This window comes from Taeniopygia guttata, chromosome 14, assembly GCF_048771995.1.
Source record: "Taeniopygia guttata chromosome 14, bTaeGut7.mat, whole genome shotgun sequence".
Lineage (NCBI taxonomy): Eukaryota > Metazoa > Chordata > Aves > Passeriformes > Estrildidae > Taeniopygia > Taeniopygia guttata.
The window spans coordinates 15532411-15555050 of NC_133039.1; the positions used below are offsets into that span (position 1 = coordinate 15532411).

At 53.5% G+C, this 22640-nt stretch overlaps 1 protein-coding gene across 5 annotated transcripts in view; it reads left to right on the top strand.

Moving 5' to 3' along the window:
- LOC100219675 (ankyrin repeat and fibronectin type-III domain-containing protein 1) overlaps positions 1–22640 on the top strand; it is a 218667-nt gene that overhangs the window by 109965 nt on the left and 86062 nt on the right. The window contains exon 1 of one of the 5 annotated variants that reach the window (XM_072935560.1): positions 18447–18496. The exons of 3 other annotated variants lie outside the window; for them this stretch is intronic. In XM_072935560.1, the coding sequence (XP_072791661.1) occupies positions 18494–18496 (3 nt within the window). In that variant the 5' untranslated portion in view covers positions 18447–18493. Of the gene's footprint in view, positions 1–18446; positions 18497–22640 lie in introns of those variants that run through there. One more of the 5 variants, XM_072935561.1, reaches the window with a different exon arrangement.

Below are 22640 nucleotides of genomic sequence, written 5' to 3' on the forward strand. Positions count from 1 at the left end.
GGTGCTGCTGGGCAGCAGTGGCCATCGTGGGGCCCTCGCCCGAGAGGCAGCGTGGCCCGGAGCACGCACGGCCGTGGCTAATGAGGAAAGACATCGCTAATTAGAACAAGGCAGCGCGTCGTATGTGTGGCGCCGGCTTTGAAAGCGCTTTGCGTGTTGTCTTCGTTAGGGGTGTGAGAATGCAGCTCACTCTCTTTTTCTTTCTGAACAAATTAAGGACACATTTCACCCATCAGGAGATGAAATAAAATACGAGCAGAGAGGGATCGTGCCTGGCGAGCTCCCTGTGCCCGTCCAGCCTCCTCTGCCCCGTGCATGGCCCACCCCGTGGTGTGCAGGTGCTGCCAGACCCTGCCTGCCCTGGCAGAGCATCTGCTGGGCCCTACCTGCCATCACGTGGGGCCTCATGACCTTCCCAGCTCACCTGGGGTGGGCAGAGGGACAAGGTGTAATTTTGGGCTCCCGTAGGCTTGATACAGTGGAGATGCCCAAGGCTGGAGCCTGAAGCCCTCGGGATGCTCTGGCCTCATGGCAGACCAAAGTCTGTACCACGGTGGGATTCCTCTCCTCAGTACTGGCCAGATCAATGACACTCCTTAAATTATTTTTAAATATTCTTTTCCTGCTGCTGGACTTGACCTCCCCAGAGAAGCACCATCACCATCATGGGGTCTGGAGTCACGTATGAGGTGTGGGCTGGAGGAAGAGACAGGGAATGAAATACAGCTGTTCCTGTGAACCATTGTGATGTTGGTGTTCAGCAATTAATGGTTCCAAGGGTCACAAGAATGCTCCGAGAGCTGGAGGCCCTCTGCTCTGGAGTCAGGGTAGGAGATCTGAGGGTGTTCACCTGGAGAAGCCTCTGGGGACACCTTAGAGCTCCTTCCAATGCCTGAAAGGGCTCCAGGAGAGCTGCAGAGGGACTTGGGACAAGGAGCTGGAGGGAAAGGCCAAGGGGGAATGGCTCCCACTGGCAGAGGGCAGGGGTAGATGGGATATTGGGAAGGAATTGTTCCCTGGGAGGGTGGGGAGGCCCTGGCAGAGGATGCCCAGAGAAGCTGTGGCTGCCCCATCCCTGGAAGTGTTCCAGACTGGGTTGGACAGGTTGTGGAGCAACCTGGGGCAGTGGGATGTGTCCCTGCCCGTTGCAGGGGCTGGAACAAGATGGGCTTTAAGGTCCCTTCCATTGTAGGATTCTGTGAAATCGGCACAGACAGCTGCCAGCCCTGGCTCCATGGGAACCTCAGCACTCAGAGCCAGCAGGGATGTGCTGGGCAGCAGGGCCGGGATGTGCTGGGCAGAGCATGTGGGCTCTGCTGGGAGAGGCTCTGAAGGCAGCACAGCTGGGGAGATCCATCCAGCCTGGGAACACGGGCCTGGCCAAGCAGCCACGAGGAGACTCCAGTCCCCGGCACCACTGTCCCATTCCTCATTTCATAGAGCATCAGAACTGCTGAAGCCTGAGAAAATACCCAGTCCAGCCATCCCTCCCCCCTCAGTAATCCATTCCCTGAGCTGGATTTAGGGATTCACTGTGGCATTAAATGCAAATAACAGACGAGTCGGTTTCGCCCCAAATGGGGGAAGAGAACGAGTCTGGGAAAGGAGTTTGTGTGCGGTAACGTAACCGTAACCGTAGCTCCGAGGGGCCCACGGCCCCACGCTCTGTGTGTCTCTGCGTGCGTCTATTTTACCCCTAATACTCGTGGACTGCTGGCTTGTAATGTGACGACTTTTCAACGTCAATAATGTATTGAATAACACTGTCAGAAACGGGGAAGCGTTAACTCTTTCCCTAGGCTGCAGCTCGCTGTGGGAGCTCTGCAGAGGAGCTGCGGTCCCGTGGGCAGCGCTGTGGATATTCAAACCCAGCCCTGGGGCATCTCTCGTCCCAAGGCTGTTCCCTATGCCCCAGGCACAGGGACAAGAATGATGGGAGCCTGGTCCCTCCCCATCTGATGGTAGCCTGGCTGAGGGTGGCAGAGTGTGGCACATTTTAGCACAGAACTTTTGAATTAGTTAGGAATTTACCAATTAAGTCATGTTAACTGACAAGGCATTGCTTGCTGTTAAATTTGGCACATCTCTGATTTTTTTCCCTGTCCTGGTGACTGAGGAGCAGCTTTTAGCAATTCCAGAGAGGATGTTCCCCACATGGGAAGTGCCTCTGCTTCTTGGTTGTACCAGCCCATCTGGGACCACTTCCCACCTCACAGTGGTCCTGCCCTGTCCTTGGTGACATTTCCTGCTCACCAGGAGAGCACTTCCTTTTTCCCATTCCTTGATGAATGTAATTTTTTTCCCATCATGGAGGCAGCAGTTGCTTTGTTAGCCATTCAGCAAAGAATCATAGAGTCACAGAATTACTAAGTTCAGAAAAGACCTTTAAGATGTTCAAGTCCAACAATTAACCCAGCGCTGCCAAGCTTCAACTGCCACATCCACACAGCCTTTAAATCCTTCAAGGGTCAGGAACTCCACCACTGTCCTGGGCAGCCTGAGCTGGTGCCTGACCTCCCTTACTATAAAGAAATTTTCCCAGTAGCCAATCTGAACCTCTCCTGGTGTAAGTTGAGGCTGTTTCCTCTTGTTCTGCTCCTGTTCCTGGGAGCAGCCCTGTTCCCCTGGCTGTCCCCTCCTATCAGGGACTTGTGCAGAGCCACAAGGTTCCCCCTGAGCCTCCTTTTCTCCAGGCTGAGCCCTTTCCCAGCTCCCTCAGGCCCTCCTGGTGCTCCAGCCCCTTCCCAGCTCCATTCCCTTCTCTGACCCTGCTCGAGCCCCTCAGTGTGTTTTCTGTCACAGGGAGCCAGAACTGACCCCAGGACTGGAGGTGCCTCAGCAGTGCCCAGCACAGGGGATGGTCACTGCCCTGGGCCTGTGGCCGCACCATGGCTGATCCTGGACAGGTGCCACTGACCTTCTTGCCCACCTGGGCACACCTGGGCTCAGGTTCAGCTGCTGTCACCCGCACCCCCAGGGCCTTTCCTGCTGGGCACTTTCCAGCCACCCTGCCCCAAGCCTGGAGCTCCAGGGAGTTGTGGTGACCCTGGTGCAGGACCTGACACTGAGCCTTGTTAAACTTCATACGATGGGGCTTGACCCACTGCTCTAACTGTTATAATTGTTAAATCTGCATCTCTAATGCCAGCACCCGGGCAGCAGGATACCCAGGCTGGCAGCCCCTCCCCTGCTCACCCCGCTCTCACCCATTCTCACTCTGCTCACACTCAGCTGCAGAGTAACAGAAATTTCACAGCTCTGTCCACTGTGTGTGAGTCTGGAAAAGATGTGTTACGGTGAGGGCAATGTGCTTACACTCCTCTCCTGCTGTCCCCGGAGTCCCTTGGCACAATGGACTCTGTGCCCACACTGCACAGCACTTGCTCTGCGTGGGACAGCCCATACTGTCCCTTTGCCTGCTCTGGGCTGGCACCTTTGCATGGTCCCTTAACACCATGGGCTTGTGGGCTCTGAGCTTTGCTTTAGCAAACCATGCAGCTTTCCAAGCCAGCTCAGAGCTGTTTGGGATTTGCAGCTCTGGGGCTGCTGTTCAGGAGGGGAAGCAAGAGGTGAGTTTGGGGGGTGTTGGGCAGCCAGCCAAGGTAAACCTCAGCCATCCTTGGCAGCTGGGGCTCCTCACTGCTCCCTGCTACTTTTCCTGCTTGGGGACAGGGCTCAGCATGTCCCTGTGCCCCAGTGTTTTGGAGAGTGAGCCTGCCTTCCAGTTGGATTTCACTGTACTCTGTAGCAGAGTGGGATGGCATGGTGTGGTGGATTTGGATGCTCGGTGACAGCAGAGAAGCTGTGCCCTCCTGACATTGTCCCATGGCTACTAGCCCTGCTGTGGGTGGTGTGGATAGCAGGAGCCTCTGTGAAGGTGACAGATGGGGATGCCACTGGCTCATCAGAGTGGCAAACTGGGCTCACTTCAATCCCCATGTGGGCCATTTACTTAAGAACTGGACTCAATAATCCCTGTGGGTCCCTTCCAACCCAGAATATTGGATGAATCTGTGTCCACTCTGCAGCCTCGAGGTGTGTTCCCCTCCTTTCTACCTGGGCCATGCTTGCTGTGCTCACACTGTGTAGGGGACAGCCTCCAGGTCTTTTTTCACATTCCTCAGGAAGCCCCACAGCTCCTGATGTGGCTGTGGAGATACACCCGAACATGACTGATGTTGTCCCTGGAACTGCATGGCCCTCAGGGAGGTTTCTGAAGAGGGACAGCTTGGCTCCCTGTCTGTGGAACCCGGCAGTGCTTCCCCAGCTCCTCCAGGAGCAGCAGTGATTTCCATGAGCTGGGAGCAGACAGCGTCCCTGTGCGATCGCCGTGTGCCCTGGTGCCACAGCATCGCTCCCAGGTGCATCCCACAGTGTCACCTCACATGCCCTGCTTGCCCAAGGGCTGCTGTGGGCATGGGGCTGCAGGAACACACCTGGAAATAGGAATAACTGCTTTCCAGACAAAGCAACTTTGGCTAAGTGCTGTGCGGGACCCCCTCCTCCTGTTTGGCCTCAAGGAGAAGAGGGAATTAAAAAAAAAAAAAAAGGAAAATGTTGGTTTTGTTTTGGCTTGGGAGCTAGAGCCACAAGGAATGTTGGGAAGCCACAGCTCGGGTTACCCTGTTCCAGGCACGGCATGGTGCTCTGGCGAGGCACACAAGGGGCTTCTCCCTCCCTGCCTGCTGAGACAGAGCACAGAGCCCAGTCTGGCCTGCAGGAGCTCTGTGGGAACAGGGATCACTGTGGGAAGTGGCAGCCTGCAGGCAGGGTGGGGGCTGCTCACTGCAGGCAGCACATGGGGCTCTGGGAGGAGAAACCAGTGCAGGTGGCACTGGGAGAGCAGTGCTCTCCCCACTGCCTGATGTGACACACACCCCAAAATAGCCAGGGCTCTCTTTTGGCTCGTGGTGTGAGGGGTTTCATCTTGGGCCGAGCCTCCCAAGGAAACTAGAGCTCCATGGGGGAGCACTCAGGGAGAGATGTTCTCCAGGGGATGTGTGTGGGATCTGAGCCTCCCAAAGAACCACCTTGGAGTCAGTGGTTCCTGCAGCGATGGTTGTGCTCCTGGACACCCTGTGCCAAGCTCCCTGACCGAGCCAGAGCTTGTACTAGTCAGAACCCTTGGAGATGGTATAGGTGGACACTGGCACCACAGGGCATGGGAACCTTCACCTTTGGGTGTTGTCCACATGGTGCAGGGACCTCACCTGAGCAAACAAAGGCCTGAGGGCACTTGGTCTGTTCAGCTGGAAAGGACTGAGGTCAGATCTCATCAGTGGCTACAGCTTCATCCCGAGGGCCAGCTCCAATCTCTGCTCTGTCACAGGGACAGGAATGGCTGGAGCTGATCCAGGGCAGGTTTAGGTTGAATATCAAGGAAAGGTTCTTCTCCCAGAGGTGCTGGCACTGCCCAGACTCCCCAGGGAATGGGCACAGCCCCGAGGCTGCCAGAGCTCCAGGAGTGTTTGGACAATGATCTCAGGGATGCCCAGGGTGGGATTGCTGGGGCGTCTGTGCAGGGCCAGGGGCTGGACTGGATGATCCTTGTAAGTCTTTTCCCACTCACAACATTCTGTCATTCTGTGATTTTATGGAATTCTCAGAGACCAGCTACATGCAGGGTCAATGAGGGCTCATACAAAGCCTTAGATATCCCACTTTGTCTTTTCTGTTGAAGAACCAGTATTTGACAAAGGACATAACAGGAAACCTGTTTTTCTGGAGTGTGTCTGAACACAGAGACACTGGGGAGCAGGGTGGAGGGGAGCAGTAGTTGTCCCTGGTCCAGAGCCCTGCTCTGGTGTTCACCATGCAGAGCCTTGAGCTGGTTCAGTGCCAGAGGTTAGAGGAGGGTTTTACACTAAGTACTGTAGGTTTTTTCCATCGTGATAACCTTAATCCAGTGTGGGTCACCTATGGCACACCTCTGGGGCAGGTGAGGTTTTAAGGTCAGTGTAGCTGTGGGACCCAGGGCAGGAGAAGCACCAAATTTTTGTGCTGACACGCAGGTATAGTGTGTCTCCATCCAGGTAGGCTGTGATGTGGAGAGGGACCTCGTGTGCAGGTCTGGGCTGTGTCACACACAGTACATGGTGTGACATGTCGGGTGACAGCAGTAACCTGTGGGACAGCTCTCACTGTGCAGTGCATTGCTGGAGGGCAAGAGGAGTTTGCAGACAGGAACAGGACCCCAGCTGCTGCTGCCCATGGTGGGTGAGCAAGAGCGGGGAGGTGGAAGCACCAGCAGGGCCCAGGAAAGTCTCCTGAGCTGTGGGATGTGGCACCTGCCCTGGGAATGCCCAATCCTGCCCCTTGTGCCATTGAGAGCTTTTGGAGTATGACAACAGGGAGCTGAAAGCCCCTTTTCAGGAGCAGAGAAGCAAATTGTTTTATCCTTTGGTCTCCAAAACCATCCACTTCAGAGGGGACAGCTTGAGAGGAAGGAAGGAAGGAAGAAAGAAAGAGCTGAAACCAGAGCAGGAAGTTCCTGAAAGGCGAGAACAGCCTTCATCCCGATGTGCTGAGCTCTCCTCTCCAGCGTCATCGCCTGAGCACTGAGAGGTGCTAAATCTTAGCTGCAAACTCTCCTCAAGTTCACATCCTCCCTCCTGGTAATAAATCCAACTGTGACCATTGCTGAGTTCCTTATGTGGCTCTTCTGAGTTTACCATATCCTCTGACCTTTGTTTCTGTGGGTCTGTCCTGACCCTTCCCCACCGTGTGGTCCCCACGGATCTGCTGGTGCTGCACATGCCCCTGCAGGGGAGGCTGAAGGTGCAGAGCAGGGTGAGAGCACAGAAGCTGTGGGCTCCTGGGGGAGCAGAGCGCTGGGGGGCCGAGTCCTGCAGGTTGTCTTGGCTCCTTAGGGGCTGTGTGTGAGCACATGTCTGCCGTGGGACAGGGACACAGCTCCTGCAGCGCTGACCTGTCAGCACCAGACACGGGGTGGGAGCCAGCGGGCAGCAGGACAGTGCAGGGATGCTCTGCCTGGGGGCTTGGGGTGTGCTCTGGGAGGGTCCCTGTGGGGAGAGGGGCACTCGGACAAAACAGCTCAGCACGTAAGTGTCCTGGGTGGGGACAACAGTGGTGACATTTGCAGTGCCCAGGCTGGATGAGAGGGCCTTTTGGCCACTGAGGTAAGGTGTGTCAGGACAGCTCTGTGGCCATTGAGGATGGCACTGTGGGCAGTGTCCCCACTGCCATTGTCCCGTCCCGTGGCACCGACAGGGAGCTGAGGTGAGCTGAGCTGTGGCTCTGGGCCTGGCCCATGCCTCACGGCGTTTCTTGCTGATTCAAGGGCAGGCATGTAGGGGGACTGGCCGGGCTGGGAAGTTCTGATAAAGATAGCATGGTTTCCAGCCCATGGATTAGGCTGGGGCTGGATGTGCTCAGTTTCGGTGCTCCTGAGCATGTGCTTTCTCAGTATTTCCCAGGGCCAGAGCTACTGTTGAGTGACTGTGGAATTAAAGTATCGCTTGCAGTTCCTACATTCCAGAGCGGTGTCGGGTTTTGGCGGAGGGCAGGCTCCGTGTGTGCCTGTGCTTCCCTGGCCTGCAAGCCCCCAGATGTCCTGGAGGCCATGCACATCACTTTGGTCCTTGCAAACTCCTGCTCAGGGAAGTGTGGGAGAGCAAAAGGAGGGAGACCAAACTCCCAGCAGCTTGGCTGGACAGCCAGTTACTTCCAGTCTAGCACTTCCAAACCAAAAACTTTACCTCAGCAACAGATTCATTTTCCCAGGATTTTGAAGCACGGCAGGATTGGAATCCAAACACACATGAAGTGCCCGTGGTTTCAGAGAGCTCTCTCCAGCATCGGGCGGGTGGGTGTCTCCAGAAAGGCTGCCCACAAATGTAACTGAAATCCCAGTCTAAACCCAGTTAACTCCAGCAAAAAGAAAGAAGAAAGTTGTTGTTTCACAGCATGTGCTGGCCCTTGAGGGGCTGGTGGGGCTGTGGGAAGGCACTGGGGCTGTGGGAGGGCAGTGGGGCTGTGGGAAGGCAGTGGGGCTGTGTGGGAAGGCAGTGGGGCTGTGGGAAGGCAGTGGGGCTGTGGGAGGGCAGTGGGGCTGTGGGAAGGCAGTGGGGCTGTGGGAAGGCAGTGGGGCTGTGTGGGAAGGCAGTGGGGCTGTGTGGGAAGGCAGTGGGGCTGTGGGGGAAGGCAGTGGGGCTGTGGGAAGGCTGTGGGGCTGTGGGAAGGCACTGGGGCTGTGGGTTTGGGTGCCTGCCTCCATCTGCACACTGGGGTCAAACAAACACCAGCCTGGGGTTTATGTGGTGGTGGAGGAGGGATCTTGGGGACTTGGCAGGTTTGAATTAAGCCTCGCTGTGTTGCTGGGGTTGGGGTGGGATGACACCCTCAGGCTGGTTTGTTTCTGCCATGGGGGAAACTGAGGTATGAGAAGGGGAGAGATGGGATTTGCCTGTCCAGATAGAGATGTAGTGGTGTCTGTGCTGGGTGTCTGGAGTGCCTTCTCAGCTGATGGAGGGAAACGGGCATCACCAGAGCGCCGCTGGCTTGTGGGGTGGGGTTGTGAAGCAGGAGAGGAACACATTTGGATACCCCTGTGTTGCCATGGACTGGAGAAGATGCCTCTGCTGCAGGAATGAAAGGGAAGATGGGCCTGCTGAAGAAACATCCAGCAGAAGCAGAAGTGAGATTTGGCTCTGTTGTGAGCCATGTGTGTGTTTAGTTGTCTGACTCCACGGAGGGCTTGGCCAGCCCCACCTCAGCTTTGAGCAAGGAGTGTCCTGGTTATTATGGAAGGAAATGGGACCTCTGTGGAGGCTCTTACAGCCCACCTCTGTGTCATTATCTCATGCATCCATGATGCCCACCTGGGCCCTCCTCTGTACAGCTCTGAAGTTTGTCCTGGAAACACTCAAACTCAACAGGATGTGGTCTGGAGCCTCAGCTGGAGGATTGGATTGGTGGAAGAGGTGTTTCTTTCCTTCTTGGGTACCTTGTGGTTGCAAGGATACAAAGAGAATATTTGAAGCAGGCAACCCTTGTGTTCCTGCTGGAGCAGCTCCTGAGGCCTCTCCTGCTCGTGGGAGACATTTGTAGATACCAAAATTCAGTTGTAGGTTGTAAGGCTCTTGTGAAGAGTTGATCACAAGTGAGATTAACTCACTCTGAATGAGCAGTGGTTTCTGTCTGAATGAGAGGAAAGAGAAAAGTTCATCCCTGTCCAGTGGAGACAGATGTGTTGGAGCAGATGTCTTGCTCTTTTCCACTGGATGAGGGAGCCACCTCCAGAGGCTTCCTCCTCACTCTTCACATCCTCTGACTTCTCCAGAACGAGATAGGACACATCAGGTGTGGAGCTGCTTCCATGACATTGTGGGGCACTAGTCAATATTCCAGCAAAGTCTCCAGGGCTGATTGGAGATGGAGACATCCTTAATCACCATATCCCCCAGACAGGCACCTCTGCTATTTCCTTAATCAGCTGTGTGGCTTTGAAGCAGCCCAGATGATATCTCCTGGGCCTGCCTGCCTTGGTGCTGGGGCTCCTGCATGGGAGGGAGGTGCTGAAGGTGAGGAGGTAGTTTGTGTATTTGTATATATACAAATACAGACACAGCAGTGCTTGGGGAAGGAAATGAAATCCAGCTGGACTTTCCTCCTGGTCCTCAAATTTGGGGGGTGGTAGAGTATTTTTGATGACGAGGTTACTCCATGAGTGTCCTCTCCACGGAGCCTCTGTGGAGGCAGCCTCTACCTGGCCTGCAGGGCCAACTGCCCAGGTCTGCTCTGAACTGCTTCCCTCTGGTTGAAGCTCTTGGATCTCTGGTGCTTGGACGCTCTCCGACTTCTCTGGTGAAGAAAAACAAAACAAAGACTTGTTCTTCTCCCCCAGAGCAGCTGTGACTGCCCCATCCCTGGAGGTGTCTGAGCCCAAGTTGGACATGGGGGCCTGGAGCAAAAAGGGATAGTGGAAGGTGTCTCTGCCCATGGCAGGAGGTGGAATGAGATGAGCTTTAAGGTCCCTTGCAACACAACCCATCCTGGGATTCTGTGACTACCAGAGACTCCTGGTTTTGGAAACACTGAATAGCATTGAGATTTTCCTCAAAAAAACATCTTTTCCATGTGGATATTTAGAGCTCCCCTCACACATAACACAGTGTCTTGTCAGACCCTGGGAATGTTTTCTTATCCCTTTGGTATGTCATTCATAGCAGGATGATGATTCACTCTTGGGACATGACTTTGAGGGAGAGCTTTGGTTGTCTCCAAGCCTGTCCAGGAGTTCCCTTGGGATGCTCCCTCTGTGGCTCTTCCTGGAGCACCACAAGCCTGGGTCTGACCCACCAGGGTCCCTCCAAGGAAGCTCATGAGCTCATAGCCTGGCTACCCTGGTGCTGCCATGGTGCTGAGCACATGTTCCCTGCTCTTGACTCATTTCCCAGGACTGAAGCACGCAGCCCACGGTCTAACCCCAATTTCCCCAGTGTGCCTGAGGCTGCAAGGGGAGCAGCAGAAAGAAAGGACCCTCTTGGCTTCAGTTCTTGGTATTTTTCTCAGTGTTTGTAGACATTCTTACTGTTTCTATTCTGAAATTGTTTTCTTGTGCAATCCATGTGGGTCTCTACTGCTATATTTAATACTTTGCTGGTATCAGATTTTGCTTTCAAGGTCTTTCAAAACAAAACCAATAAAAATAAATCTTCTTGCCGAGGTCACTGAGGTGGAATGGCTTTTTCCCAAGTGCTGAAATGCTTTGGACTTCTCCCTGCTCCCTGTCCAAACTTATTCCCCCTTGCCTAGAGGCTCTTTCCCCCCATCAGCTGTCCCTGTGCCGAGGTGAAGGAAGCATGTGATGTGTGGTGCTGAGTGTGTTCACAGCTGCCTGTAGTGGAGGGCGTGGAGGACACTTGTGCAGGGCAGTGACAGAAACATCTGTCCTTAATGTGCTGCTGCTGCAGGACTTGTGCTTCCAGGGCCCTTGGTTCTGGGAGCTCACTGGTCCCTTGGTGTGACAGCATCTCTTTGTTTCTAACACTGAGGTTTTGGACCATTGTGGCAAAGAGGTTGCTTGGAGAAGATGTGGCTGCCCCATTCCTGGAAGTGGCCTAGGTCAGGTTGGATGAGGCTTGGAGTAACCTGGTCTAAGGAAGGGGTCCTGGCCTGTAGGAAGGGGTTGGAATAGGATGAGTTCTGTTTAGGACCTATTTAAGGTTCTTCCAACCCAAATTATTACATGATTCTATGAGATCTGTCTCCAGCTTCTTCCAGGCATTGTTGTTTCCATTGAGGAAACTGGTCAGTGATGGACCACTGAACTGCCCCAGCTGGCCAGCCGAAGCAGAAAGGATGCCATTCACAATCCCTACTGGAAATATCCCATTAGGAGTTTCCCAGCATGCTGCTCCAGAGCTTCTGCCTTGAAGCTGGGGCAGAGCAGCTCTGGAAAGGTCCTGCTGATGTGCTGACCCGCAGGAAAGCACCTGTGGCACACAGATCTCTGGGAGGAGGAGGATGGTCCTGGCTCCCTGCGTGGCTGTGTGAGTTGCTGGGCACTGTGCAAGTGACTGTGCTGTATTCTGAATTTTCCAAAGTTGGGTGACGTAGGAACTGAGGCTTCCACTGCTCTGTTTTATTTTTATTAGCCAAACCATCTAACCAGCAGAATTGTTTGCAGAAGCAAAGCAGTTTGGTCCCTGAATCGTTGAGCTTCCGCTTTCCATCCGCTCTCAGTAGGACAACAATCGTGTGCTAAATCCCAATTAATCATTAAGAAGATATTTGAGGTTTAACAGCTATGTTATAAGATACAGTTTTTACTGGTTTTGACCTCAGTTAAATATGTTTTTAATAGTGGATGGTATTTAATTAAACATAAAATAACAGAGGCTTATTAAATCTAGAGAGACCTTTCCTAGTGATGGATATTGAATGTTAAGTAAATATCACTTGGTCATTAGAAGCATATTCAGAGTGGTTTCACAGCTATGTAATAGGCAGGTATCTGATTACCCATCTGCCCAGGTCCAATGAATAAGCTCTTAATAATCATTTGCCACTCATTTAATATATCATAATAACTGTCCTATTAGACCTGAATTAGATCCTTGTAAGAGCAAACAGAGGCAACCTGGTGCTCCCTGGGATTTGGAGCGGATTTTGTTTTATTTCAGGTTGATGGTTCATTGAGATTGGGGTGGTTGGAGATTGGATGACACTAGTCTGGATCACGTACAAGGAGGTTTCACGTTGTATTTGTGTGGGACCTGCCCAGCACCACCACTACTGCAGTCAGCCCAGAGTAGGGCATGGGGGGTGGAGGGGCTCCTGGCAGCACTCGGGGCTGGGACCATCCATCTGGGATGCAGAGGCTCCCAGAGCTGCACTGGGAGGTTGGTGGCTGTGGGATGACATTGTGACTCCTGGGCACTCCTTTGGGCACTTGGTCTTTCTCTAGGGCAGGACATTACGCTAGGCTGGAAGGAAGGAAGGAGATGCAGCGCTGCCTACATGTTCCTGTTAACCTGCAGAACTTGCTGCCATGCAGCACCTTCAAAGCCCAGTCATTAGCTGGTGTCAGGGAAGGTTGAGGCTTGTCTGGGGGTGATATGATCAGGAAGAGGCACTTCAGGCACAGTGATGTTTGTAATTCAGGGCTGTGTTTAAGGACAGACCAGCAGCTGACCCTGTTTCTCAAGTTGATTCCTGTCTCTCTGCTCCATGAATCCAGGTTCTAGTCCCTTGTTTCTTCAAGTTTTTGTGTCCTGCATATCAGCTAAGTACTTTCCAGATTGCCAAGTGTGTGGCTTGTGGGTAGACAAGGACCCTGAGGGGATTTGAGACACTCCCTCCCAGCCTCAGGAAACAGGATGTTGAGTGCAGAAGGATTTTGCTTCATTTTGAGGTGAAATATGATTTATTTTGCAAGGCCCAGGAAGTGGTGGCTGTTCACACTGCTGTATGGCAGGAGCTGTTCTGGGGTCACAAAAGGGGACTGGCACACCTGGCTGGAGTGAGACTTTCTCTTTACCTGGGAGAGATGGAGAACCCTGCAGCCTGGCAGCTAAGGATGATCTGGAGAGTTTGAGGAGGGTGGTTGTCACTTGCTCTGAGACAGCACTTTCTCCAGGAATTAATGTTTTCCTCATCCTTCAAAATCCCATCTTGTACTTTTGGAGGAAGTGATAGACCAGGACTGTGAGTTTGGGAGCTGTGGGAGTAGCATAGCTTTGGGTTGGGAAGACCTTAAAGCTTATCTCATTCCACCCCCCTGCCATGGGCAGCGACACCTTCCCCTATCCCAGGTTGCTCCCAAGCCCCATCCATCCTGGCCTCGGACATTTCCAGGGATGGGAAGGGCTTGGGATATCTGTGTGCAGCGCACGTGCAGCCCAGCTGGGGTGGGAGGAACAACCAGACCACATCATCCAGTTAAGGTTGAAGATAAAAAATGATAAATACAGAGGTGGCAGCTTTTAAGCAGAAAGAAAGCTGCGGATGCCCAGCACAGTGCCCCTGTGAGAGGCTGCGGGTTTGGATTTCTGGAGGGGAGGCTGGAGACCAGAGCACTGCTTTTTTGGGACTCCGTGGGTAGCCCTATTAGCTTGCTTACAGCAACACTTCTTTTTTGATTTCTCTGTGCTACTGCATTTCACAGGCCACAAGTTTTGGTCGCTGCCGTTGTTCCTGCGCAGCAGCACTGACTCAGCGCTGGAACAATGCGCAGGCAGCTGGAGCCTGGTGATTCAGCTGCCGCCTCAGAGGATGAGCCCGGCTCCTCTGCTCGCTTACTAATCTCTGCTAGTGTGTGAGTCAGGCTCTCCTCGCCCCCGGGCAGGAAAGCAGCCATGGTGGGATTTAACCAGGGAGCCGGGAAGGGGCCCAGGGGAGGGTGACAGGCAGGGGCTGTTGCTGTGACCAGCCTGCTCCCCGTGCTGCCAGCTCTGAGCCATCCAGTGTGTGCAGAGGGGATGTGGCTGTGCCGCCACTGAGGACATCTCTTGGCGATTCCATCCTAACAATTGTCTGTCTCGCCAGCTCGGGGGTCTCGCTGCCTTCCCATGGATTTCCCTGGGTGGTTTGCAAGGTGGGCTCATGGCCAAACCTGCTTTGTGCAGCCTGTACCTTCCTGCCGCTTGTCACAGGTTTGGGTGCAGAGAGGTGACTGTGCCCTGCTCACCCCTCTTGAGTCCTTTTCCTACCCAGGACCCCTCCACCAGCCTGCAGGTGTGCCCTGGCACCCATCCCCTGACCAGTGTGTTTGGCAGTGTTCCCTGTGTGCTGCATCCCTTGGCAGAAGCCAAGGACAGTTGGACAGTTCTGAGACCCAGCAGGTTCATCACAAGTGCAGCAGTGTTACAGAGTGGGGATCCTTGTGTCCCAGCAGGATCCAGGCCTAGATTGCTGCAGGATAGCAGAACTCCAGCATCAGCCCCGGGCCCAGGACGCTCAGTTACGGCTGGGACAATTATCAACAGCACAGCCTATGAGAACGGGCAGGCTCCAGCCTGGCAGGAGGAGAAGCTGTGAGAGCACCCAGGTCCTGCCTTGGGCTTGGCTCTGGCCAGGCTGGCAGTGGAGAGCCTGCAGGAATTCCTGCAGCCTCTGGCAGGAACACACCTGAGGTTGGGAGAGAGGAAAAGTCACCATGGATATTGTGCCACCATTCCTTATCCATAGGGTGGGTGCTGGGGCTGCCAGACCCACCCAGCAGCTGCGGGATGGGCTGGGGACATAGGGGGCAGCCCCACATTGCAAGCCTGACCCTGGGGGTTCACTCTGCCCTCTCACTTTGTTCTCCACCCTCCTCACAGAGCCCTGAGCCGACCCAGCCGCCTTGGCCAGGCTCCCCAAGGCCAGCACAACCGTAAAACCATCTAATCCGAACAGGCTGGGGCAGAGCTGCCTGCTGCCATCGGGACAACTCTCTGTGTGTGGTTCCCATTTAGTGCAGATTTATTTCCTCTGGGTCGCCGGCTCTGCTGTTGCTCACTCCTTGGCTCTGCTTCTGGGAGCATCCAGCATTTACCTTCTTACTGCAAGGGGCTTTGGGGGACTGTAACTTCATTGTACGTGTCAATTAGGAAAACACCCTCAGGAATTTCCTTTCTGATGCTGCCTGGCTCTACAATAACCTCTGTCTCCGTGGCTGCCGGCTCCCCAGAGCCCGTCCCGCCAGAGCAAACCGACGGGGAGCTGGGAGCAGACTCAGCTCCACAGACGCCTCCAGCTCCTGTTCCAGCTCCCTCTGAGCGCCGAGCCCCATCTCGTTTCCACTTCTCCTGCACTTCTCACTCCCTCTCTGGGCGCTGGAGTTGGAGTTGTTTTGGAAACCGCTGCGACTCCGGCATGACGTCACCAGGGTTCTGTAGTATCTCTGTCTCCATCCTAGTTAGGCGCTTCCTGCTCCCTGGCTCTCACTCCAGCTCGCCTGGCGTGTCTATGCTCTTTCTTCTTCTCCACAATTCCCCAGGGATTTCTTTTCAACTTTTCTCCCCCATTCCCTTCATCTCTTACACAGTGGTTTTGTCTTTTATTTTCTTTTCTCTCCTCCTCTTCAAAAATGTCTGTTTTGCCCCAGAACTGGCTCTCCCAATTCATTTTTTGTAGCAGGCACGATGCGCACTTTGCTGCTGCTGGGAATCCCAAGGTGCTGCTCCTGGCCAGCTGATTCCCAAGGTCAGGGACAGGTAGGGGATCAGTGATCCCCAGCCCCAGCAGTGCCATGGTGGCATTGGGCAGGGTCTTTCCTGTGACGGGGTTTTCTGCTGGCCCTTTTGTGCCAGCTGAGGGCTCAGGCTGTACCTCCCCTCTCCTCCCTCAGCTCCTCTCCCAACATCCACCTCAGCCCAGCTTTTCAGGCATAGCAAATCCATTCTTCACCCCACATCCCCAGCCAGAGCTCCCTGTGCTCTGACACCTCCTTCCCTGTCAGCATCCATCCCGTTCCTGCTGTGAGTACCCACATCTCTGTGCCGCCCTGGGACCAGCCTGTGATTCCAAGCACTGCTGTCTCCTGCCTGGAAAAGCATATGTGTGGTTTCATCATGACTCTCTAGTGAGTGTTCACTAAGCACGAATAAAATACGATTTATTTCTTTAATTTCTTCCCTCACCACTGCTGAAATGCTGCCTGATTGCAGGCAGACCCCCCAGGGCCATGGCTTTCCTCCCTCCTCTCGCTTATTCATCCCGACCCCCAGCCAAAGCAGTATGGGGCTGTGCTCCCCATGGGAGCAGTCCTGGGAACAGCACTATTAAACATAAAATACAAATATGTATATAATACGTGTGGGTAGGAGTGTGTGTGTGTATATATATATATTTATTTATTATATATGTATTTGCAAGGGCATGTAGTGATAGGACACAGGGGAATGGCTTTGAACTGAGAGAGAGTAGGATTAGATGGGATATTGGGAAGGAATTGTTCCCTGGCAGGGTGGGCAGCCCTGGCACAGGTGCCCAGAGCAGCTGTGGCTGCCCCTGGATCCCTGGCAGTGCCCAAGGCCAGGCTGGACATCAGGGCTTGGAGCAGCCTGGGACAGTGGGAGGTGTGGGATGGATGGGAGGATGGGAGGGGTGGGATGAGATGGGTTTTAATGTTCCTTCCAACCCAAAGCATTCCATGGTTCCATGATTCTGTGATTCTGTGATATGCACCTGACCTCCTCCTGCCCTGCAGGAGCAGGGCAGTGCCACACCTGCCCATAATGACTGGGTAAACTGAGGCACATGGGGTGAGTTCCAGGAGGGCCCTATTGTGACACAGACCATTACTTTTCTATCCCTGGGTGTGCCTGGAGCTTGTCAAGTCACTTAATCCCTGGAGTATCTTTTTAATGTTATGGATTAAAGTTGAATTTGGACTTTGGCTGTCTCTGGCTGTGTGAACATGTAGTGCCCAGGGGTGAAACCCCCGTGAAGATCAGAGGCTTTAACACAAACTCCTGTTAAGGTTTTGACTCTTTCTGGAGAGAAATGGGGTCTGGATGCAAGAGTTTCTTTATCCCAGTTCAGTCAGTTCATCCTCAGCCTTTTTCCTCCTTGCCCTTCCCAAAGATCTATGCTCATATTTATTTCTAAGTCACTTTCCACACCTGTGGTCAGCAAGATTTGGGTGCTGCTCACTTGCCGTAAGGTTGTGCTGGACCAGGGGTTCTTGCATCCTCCCTGGTGTGCCCATCTGCCACATGTCCCTAAAACACACAAGCAGACCAGCAGGAAGTGGCCAGGGAGCTCCTTGCAGTGCTGCTGCCTCTGGGCAGTGGATAGACAGGGCTGAGGGTCCTGGTTGTCCTGCTTAGCAGGAAAGTGTGAGGGCTTTTATGGACAGACTGTGGAGAGGAAAACATGAGACCCTGTTGAGAGCACAAGCCCCTCCTGATGTCAGAGGCTGCTGTTTTCAAGCACAGGGAAGCTGGGGTGACTCTGTGCTGAGTGTTAAATCTGGCAGGGCCGGTGCTGCTGGGCAGGGCTGGGAGGCACGTAGGGATAAGGCAAGGGGAATGATGCCTTCAGTGGTCCTGAGGGGTGGGACAGGGGGAACAATGTCATTTGTTGCTTGTAGAGTATGGAGGGGTTTGTGGTGAGAGGAGCTGTGAGTTTGCTGTACCTTGTGTCAGCAGCATGGCCTTGCTGTCTGCTGCAGTTGGGAATTCCCAGCTTTACCCTTTGGTGGGGGTTCTGGGCTTTCATTATGATCACACCCAGGAAGTCAGAGATGAAGCGAGTGTTTGGTGAGAGCCACAGCCCATCACATCTGTGTCCCACTACCTGGCTGTGCCTCTGTAGGGAGCAGCTGCACCCTGAGCTCAGGGGCTGAGGCTTCTGCAGCCACTGCCCAGGGCCCTGCCCTGCACTGCTTGGTGCCCCAGCACCCACATTTCTAGTGTGGCCACCAAAGATTGTCCTGTGGGTTTTCCCCAATAACCTTTGGAAGTGGATGCGGCATTAAAGGATCACTTTGTCTTTGAAAATGCTGGGCTTGTGCAAGCTTTTGGGCTGGGCACTCCAGCCCCACAGACCTGTCTGTGCTGGGAAGAAGCCATGGAACTGGGGACGGGGCCACTGGAAGGATTCAGGGACCCTAGGAAATACTTGTACCTCGTTTTCTAGGGACAGGTTGGTGTCATTTCATTTCCCTCCATCCAGTTGCGTGGGGTTGTCGTGCTGCCGGGGTGTGCAGGATGCTCTTTCCCAGGCAGGAGTTGGCAGGACAGGTAGCCCTGCCTCTGAACAGACATTTCCATGAAGTTGCCTCGAGGTCTGTCATTGCTGCTTACCTGGGACAGCTGCAGAGCCTGTAATTGTTGGGAGAGGCTGTGGGCGGCCGGATGGGAATCTTGGAATAGGCTGCTGCCCTCCCAGCAGGGAGAGCCTGGCCACCCAGCAGGGAGAGGAGGAACACACGGGAAGAAGATAGAAGAAGAAGACGAGAACGAAGAAACAGAGATAGAGAGACAAGAAGGCGAGACAGGGAAGAAACAGGGACCTCTGTGCAGCTCTGAGAACTGTAGAGATGGTGAGTGATTTCACATCAGACTAGGGGGTACCAAGGAGATTTACTGGGAAAAAGCTAAAATGCGTTCAAGGCAGTTGTTTTTTTCACGAGGTTCACAGAGACTTTGTGTTTCTGGCTGTGGGGAAGGCCAGATGGGCTCAGCAAGCATCCTGGAGGACTGCTGCCCTGTGGAGTGAAGAGGTGAGCTCTGCCCAGACCCCTGTGTGTGGGAGGATGTGCAGGAGGAGGGGCTGTGCCTGACAAGGGACACATCAGAGGGACTCTCCAGTGGCATTGCAGCGGCCAGCCCTGAGCTGCTGTGGCTCTGAGCTGCGGCTCAGTGGGGTGTGGGTTTGGCCCAATCCTTACCCTAGTCCTGGAGGGTTCCCATGCCCTCCGAGCTGGAGCTGGGCAGGAGCCAGTGGGATGGGGTGAGCGTGAGGAGATGGCAGAATCTGCAGGGTGGGACCAAGAGTAGGTGCCACAAGGAAGGGCTGTGGGTGGCACAGGGAAGAGCAGGAGCCCAGCCCAGTCCTGAAAGTCCCAGCCGGTGTGAGATGTGCCTTTTGCACGCAGGATGTGTCACCCGCCTCCCGCAGCCGCTGCATTTCAGCACAGCCCTTCCAGCCCTGGCCTGGCCTGGGGATGCTGGGCTGGGCTGCCCTCCTACAGCAACCCAGCTCAGCTGGAGCTGGCTGGGGTTTCACTGGACACCAGGTGGGTCCTGTCTCCTGGTTTCCACATGCAGGAGGCATGAGAACTGTTACTGTGCTGTCCTTAAGTGACAGCGTGCTGCCACCGAGGTGCTTGGTGGGGCTGGGTCTCTGTGGACCCTCCCAGCGTGCCACTGTCCCCAGGCATTCCTTAGGCTTGTTTGGCTGTGGACTAAAAATGGTTCTCAGGTGCTGAGTGGTGGAGGAGAAGGGACTGTTTGGGTTCCAAAGGGGCCTGGCTGCAGTGTGTGGTACCAGTCTTGTGCTGGGGGGCCCCATGGAGGTTGATTTTGATCTGTAGATCATGGCCCCTTGGCAGAGCTGGTTGAGAATTTTTCAGAAGAAGGTTGCTGGGGCTGAAAGCTCTGCACAGCTCTGACCTTACCTAGTGTGAGACAGTACATGGTTTTATAAAACAAGATGTGGGTATGACGTGGTCTGAGCTCTCTGGCAGGATTTGCTGAGGTTGTATCACATCATGGGCATCCCTTCTGCTCCATCTGCGGATGCAGTTGGATGTGAGCACTGTGGCAGTGTTTGTTTAGAGCTCTGCTGTGCTGCACTTGGCCAGGCTGACAGCATCAAATCTCCCCTGACTGCAGGAGCAAATACTTTGTAGTGGTGTGGGGCACCCCAGGGACCCTGTACTGCCTCACACCCTGCAGCTTCAGCCCAGGGACAGGAGGGCTCCAGTGGGACTTGGGGGTGCCTCTCCCTGGGCACAATTGCCACCATCTTGGCATGATGTTGGGTGAGTCTCTGAGCCCAGTCATTGAAAACACCATTTTCTGGAGGCCCTAAAAGAAAAAAAAAATTAAGAAAGCTGTTGTGTGAGGGGTTCTGGTGATGCCCATCCCTCTGTGTGGTGTTGGGGTCACTGGGGTCACTGGTGAGACACTGAGTTGCTGTCCCCTCACTTGGGCATGCGGGTCTCTCCCTGCACCCTGGCACGGAGGTGCTGCCCTGTACCTGCTGTGATGTGGGGACTGGCCGAACCAGGCAATGCAACAGACACAAGTGCTGTAGCAGATTATCAAATTCTGAGTAAATTTAGATATGCTTTCAAGTTCCAAAGGGTTTGTCAGTTGTGTTCTCAGTCTCACACCCTTGGTAAACTCCCAGGAGCTTTCACATTGAGTCCAGAAAGGGGTGGAAGGTGGATGCTCCCTCATACACACTTGATTCTCTGTGCTGGCAGCAGGAGTGCCAGTGAAACAGCTTTGTGTTGTCTGTGGTGGTTTGATGTGCTGCACTAAGAGCATGTGGAGCTTGTCCAGCCCCACCTTCCCAGAGCACTATGTGAACATGACGTGTGGCTTCTTGTGACCAGTAAATAGCATTTGGGGAATGAAAAGAAAAACAGAAAGGTTCGTTTGTTATTCTTAGTGATATATGAAAGAGCTGTCAACTCCATCTTGAAATCATGAATCCCTGAGTATTCCTGGGACAGGGCAAAGGAATGCATCCTGCAGTATTTTTTCACTTGGAACGACCATTTGGCTCTTCTTGGTCTGAAAAGTTAAACTTGGGCTGAGTAACAAATTAATGCCGTCTCTTAGTCACTGTCTGGCCAGGATGGAAACACTTCTCTGACCTGGTTTATCTGCATATCCATCCTGATGGCTTGGACAGGGCTCACTGTTGGCTGCCAGCTCCTTCCCAGGGCGCTGCCGGCTCCGGTGCCAGCGCTGCGCAGTGCCGATGGTGTGGGGGGAGCTCGGACCTGGAGCTGCTGGTCCTCATCAGGGTCTCAGGGCATGAGAAGAAGTGCTTTCTAGAAGGTTCTTATTTTTTAGGTTTGATTTTATAAGGATTTTTATTAGATTGGTAGAGCTGGAGAAAATAATTTCTTCTTCACGCTGCTTCTTCATAGAATCATGGAATGGTTTGGGTTGGAAGGAAACTTAAAGCTTATGTTGTACCAACCCCCTGCCATGGGCAGGGACGCTGTCCACCATACCAGGTTTCTCCAAGCCCTGTACAACCTGGCCATGAACACTTCCAGGGAGGGGGACCTGGAAGCTTCAGACCAGTGACAAGGGGTCTCTGTCCCTAGCCCTTGACTGGTTTAAAAACTGATGAAAGATGGGCTAATTTTCATCTCCTGGCCCAGATTTCCATCTCCTAGCCATCCTTCCTGTCTGCTCACCTCTTGCTGTGAACAGTGGCTCTACAGGTCTGGTGGGAGGAATATGGAGCTGTGTCTTCGGCGCAGGAATTCCAAACAGGAAAGAAAACTTGGAAAGATACCACCTGCACTTTGTGTATTGTTTGTGTAGTTCAGGTGAGGAACCAGCTTGTTTTGTGGTTTCAAACATGACAGCACATTCCTGGGGGCACTGGAGTGTGTGGACAGGTTCAGGGTTATATCCTGCCTCCCATGTTTGTGTCACCAGCCCCTTGCTGCTGTGCCTCGGCCCATACCAGTGCCACGTGCCCATGCTTACAGCATTCCCAGTGTTGTGTTGCATCTGCAGAAATCCAGGAAAAAGGAGGATTTTTATCCACCTCAGGTCCAGTGCAGGATAAGGAGAAGCTTGAGGCTGGCCATGTGGGGGTTCCTGTGTAGTTGGGTGCTGTGGTCAGCACCCACATCAGGCTGGGGCTGGAGCACCTCGACAGGGGTCAGGCTGAGAGCACTCTGCCTGGTGCTAGCCCTGGCCTGAGGCATCCTCACTCCTCTGCTGTTCAGGAGAGCCTGGGCATATGGGCTGAAGATTAAGTTTAAAACCCCCAAGGAAGAGTTGATTTCCTAGTGCCGGGCAAGAAATGTGACACTGAGCAAATAGTAGAAAATAAAACAAAAATAAAGTTCACAGTGGATCTGGAACCGGGCATTTAATTTGCAGCATTGATGGTGTCTGCATGCAGAAATCTCTATTTCAGCTCGAATCTCACAAGGCAGAAGTCCCTGCAAATGATATTCCTGTGTGCACGTTCTGGAGCCCTGTGCCATGTCGTTAACAGAGCGCTCCTTCTGGGAGTACATTCTTCTCTCATTTTCTATCCCCATACATTAAATTGATAGTTTGGGGGATTACTGCTCTTTCCAAGCTCACATGGGTGGAGTCCCCTTTATATGGCCATGCTGGTATGTAGTGAATTTGAATTGGCGCAGCAGAAAACTGGAAAATTTGGAACAGATAACTGTCTCCTATCTTTATATGGGAACATCAGAGTTCCTAGCTTTATTCTGGGGTTCTTGCCATTCCAAATATAATTTATTCTTTTATATAACTGTTTTCATATGATACACTCTGAAGAGCGGATAATGGTTTGGGGAGGATATAATCATTTTTTTCCCCCTCCAAGGCTGTCTTCCCAATTAATGAGATTGAGAACACGTTCCAAAAATCTATTTTTCCTCTCTGAGCTTTTTCTAATGTACTCAATTTATTCTGTAGTGTGTCTTGTGCGTCCTTTATGGAGTTTGATTCCTGAATATTTGGTGG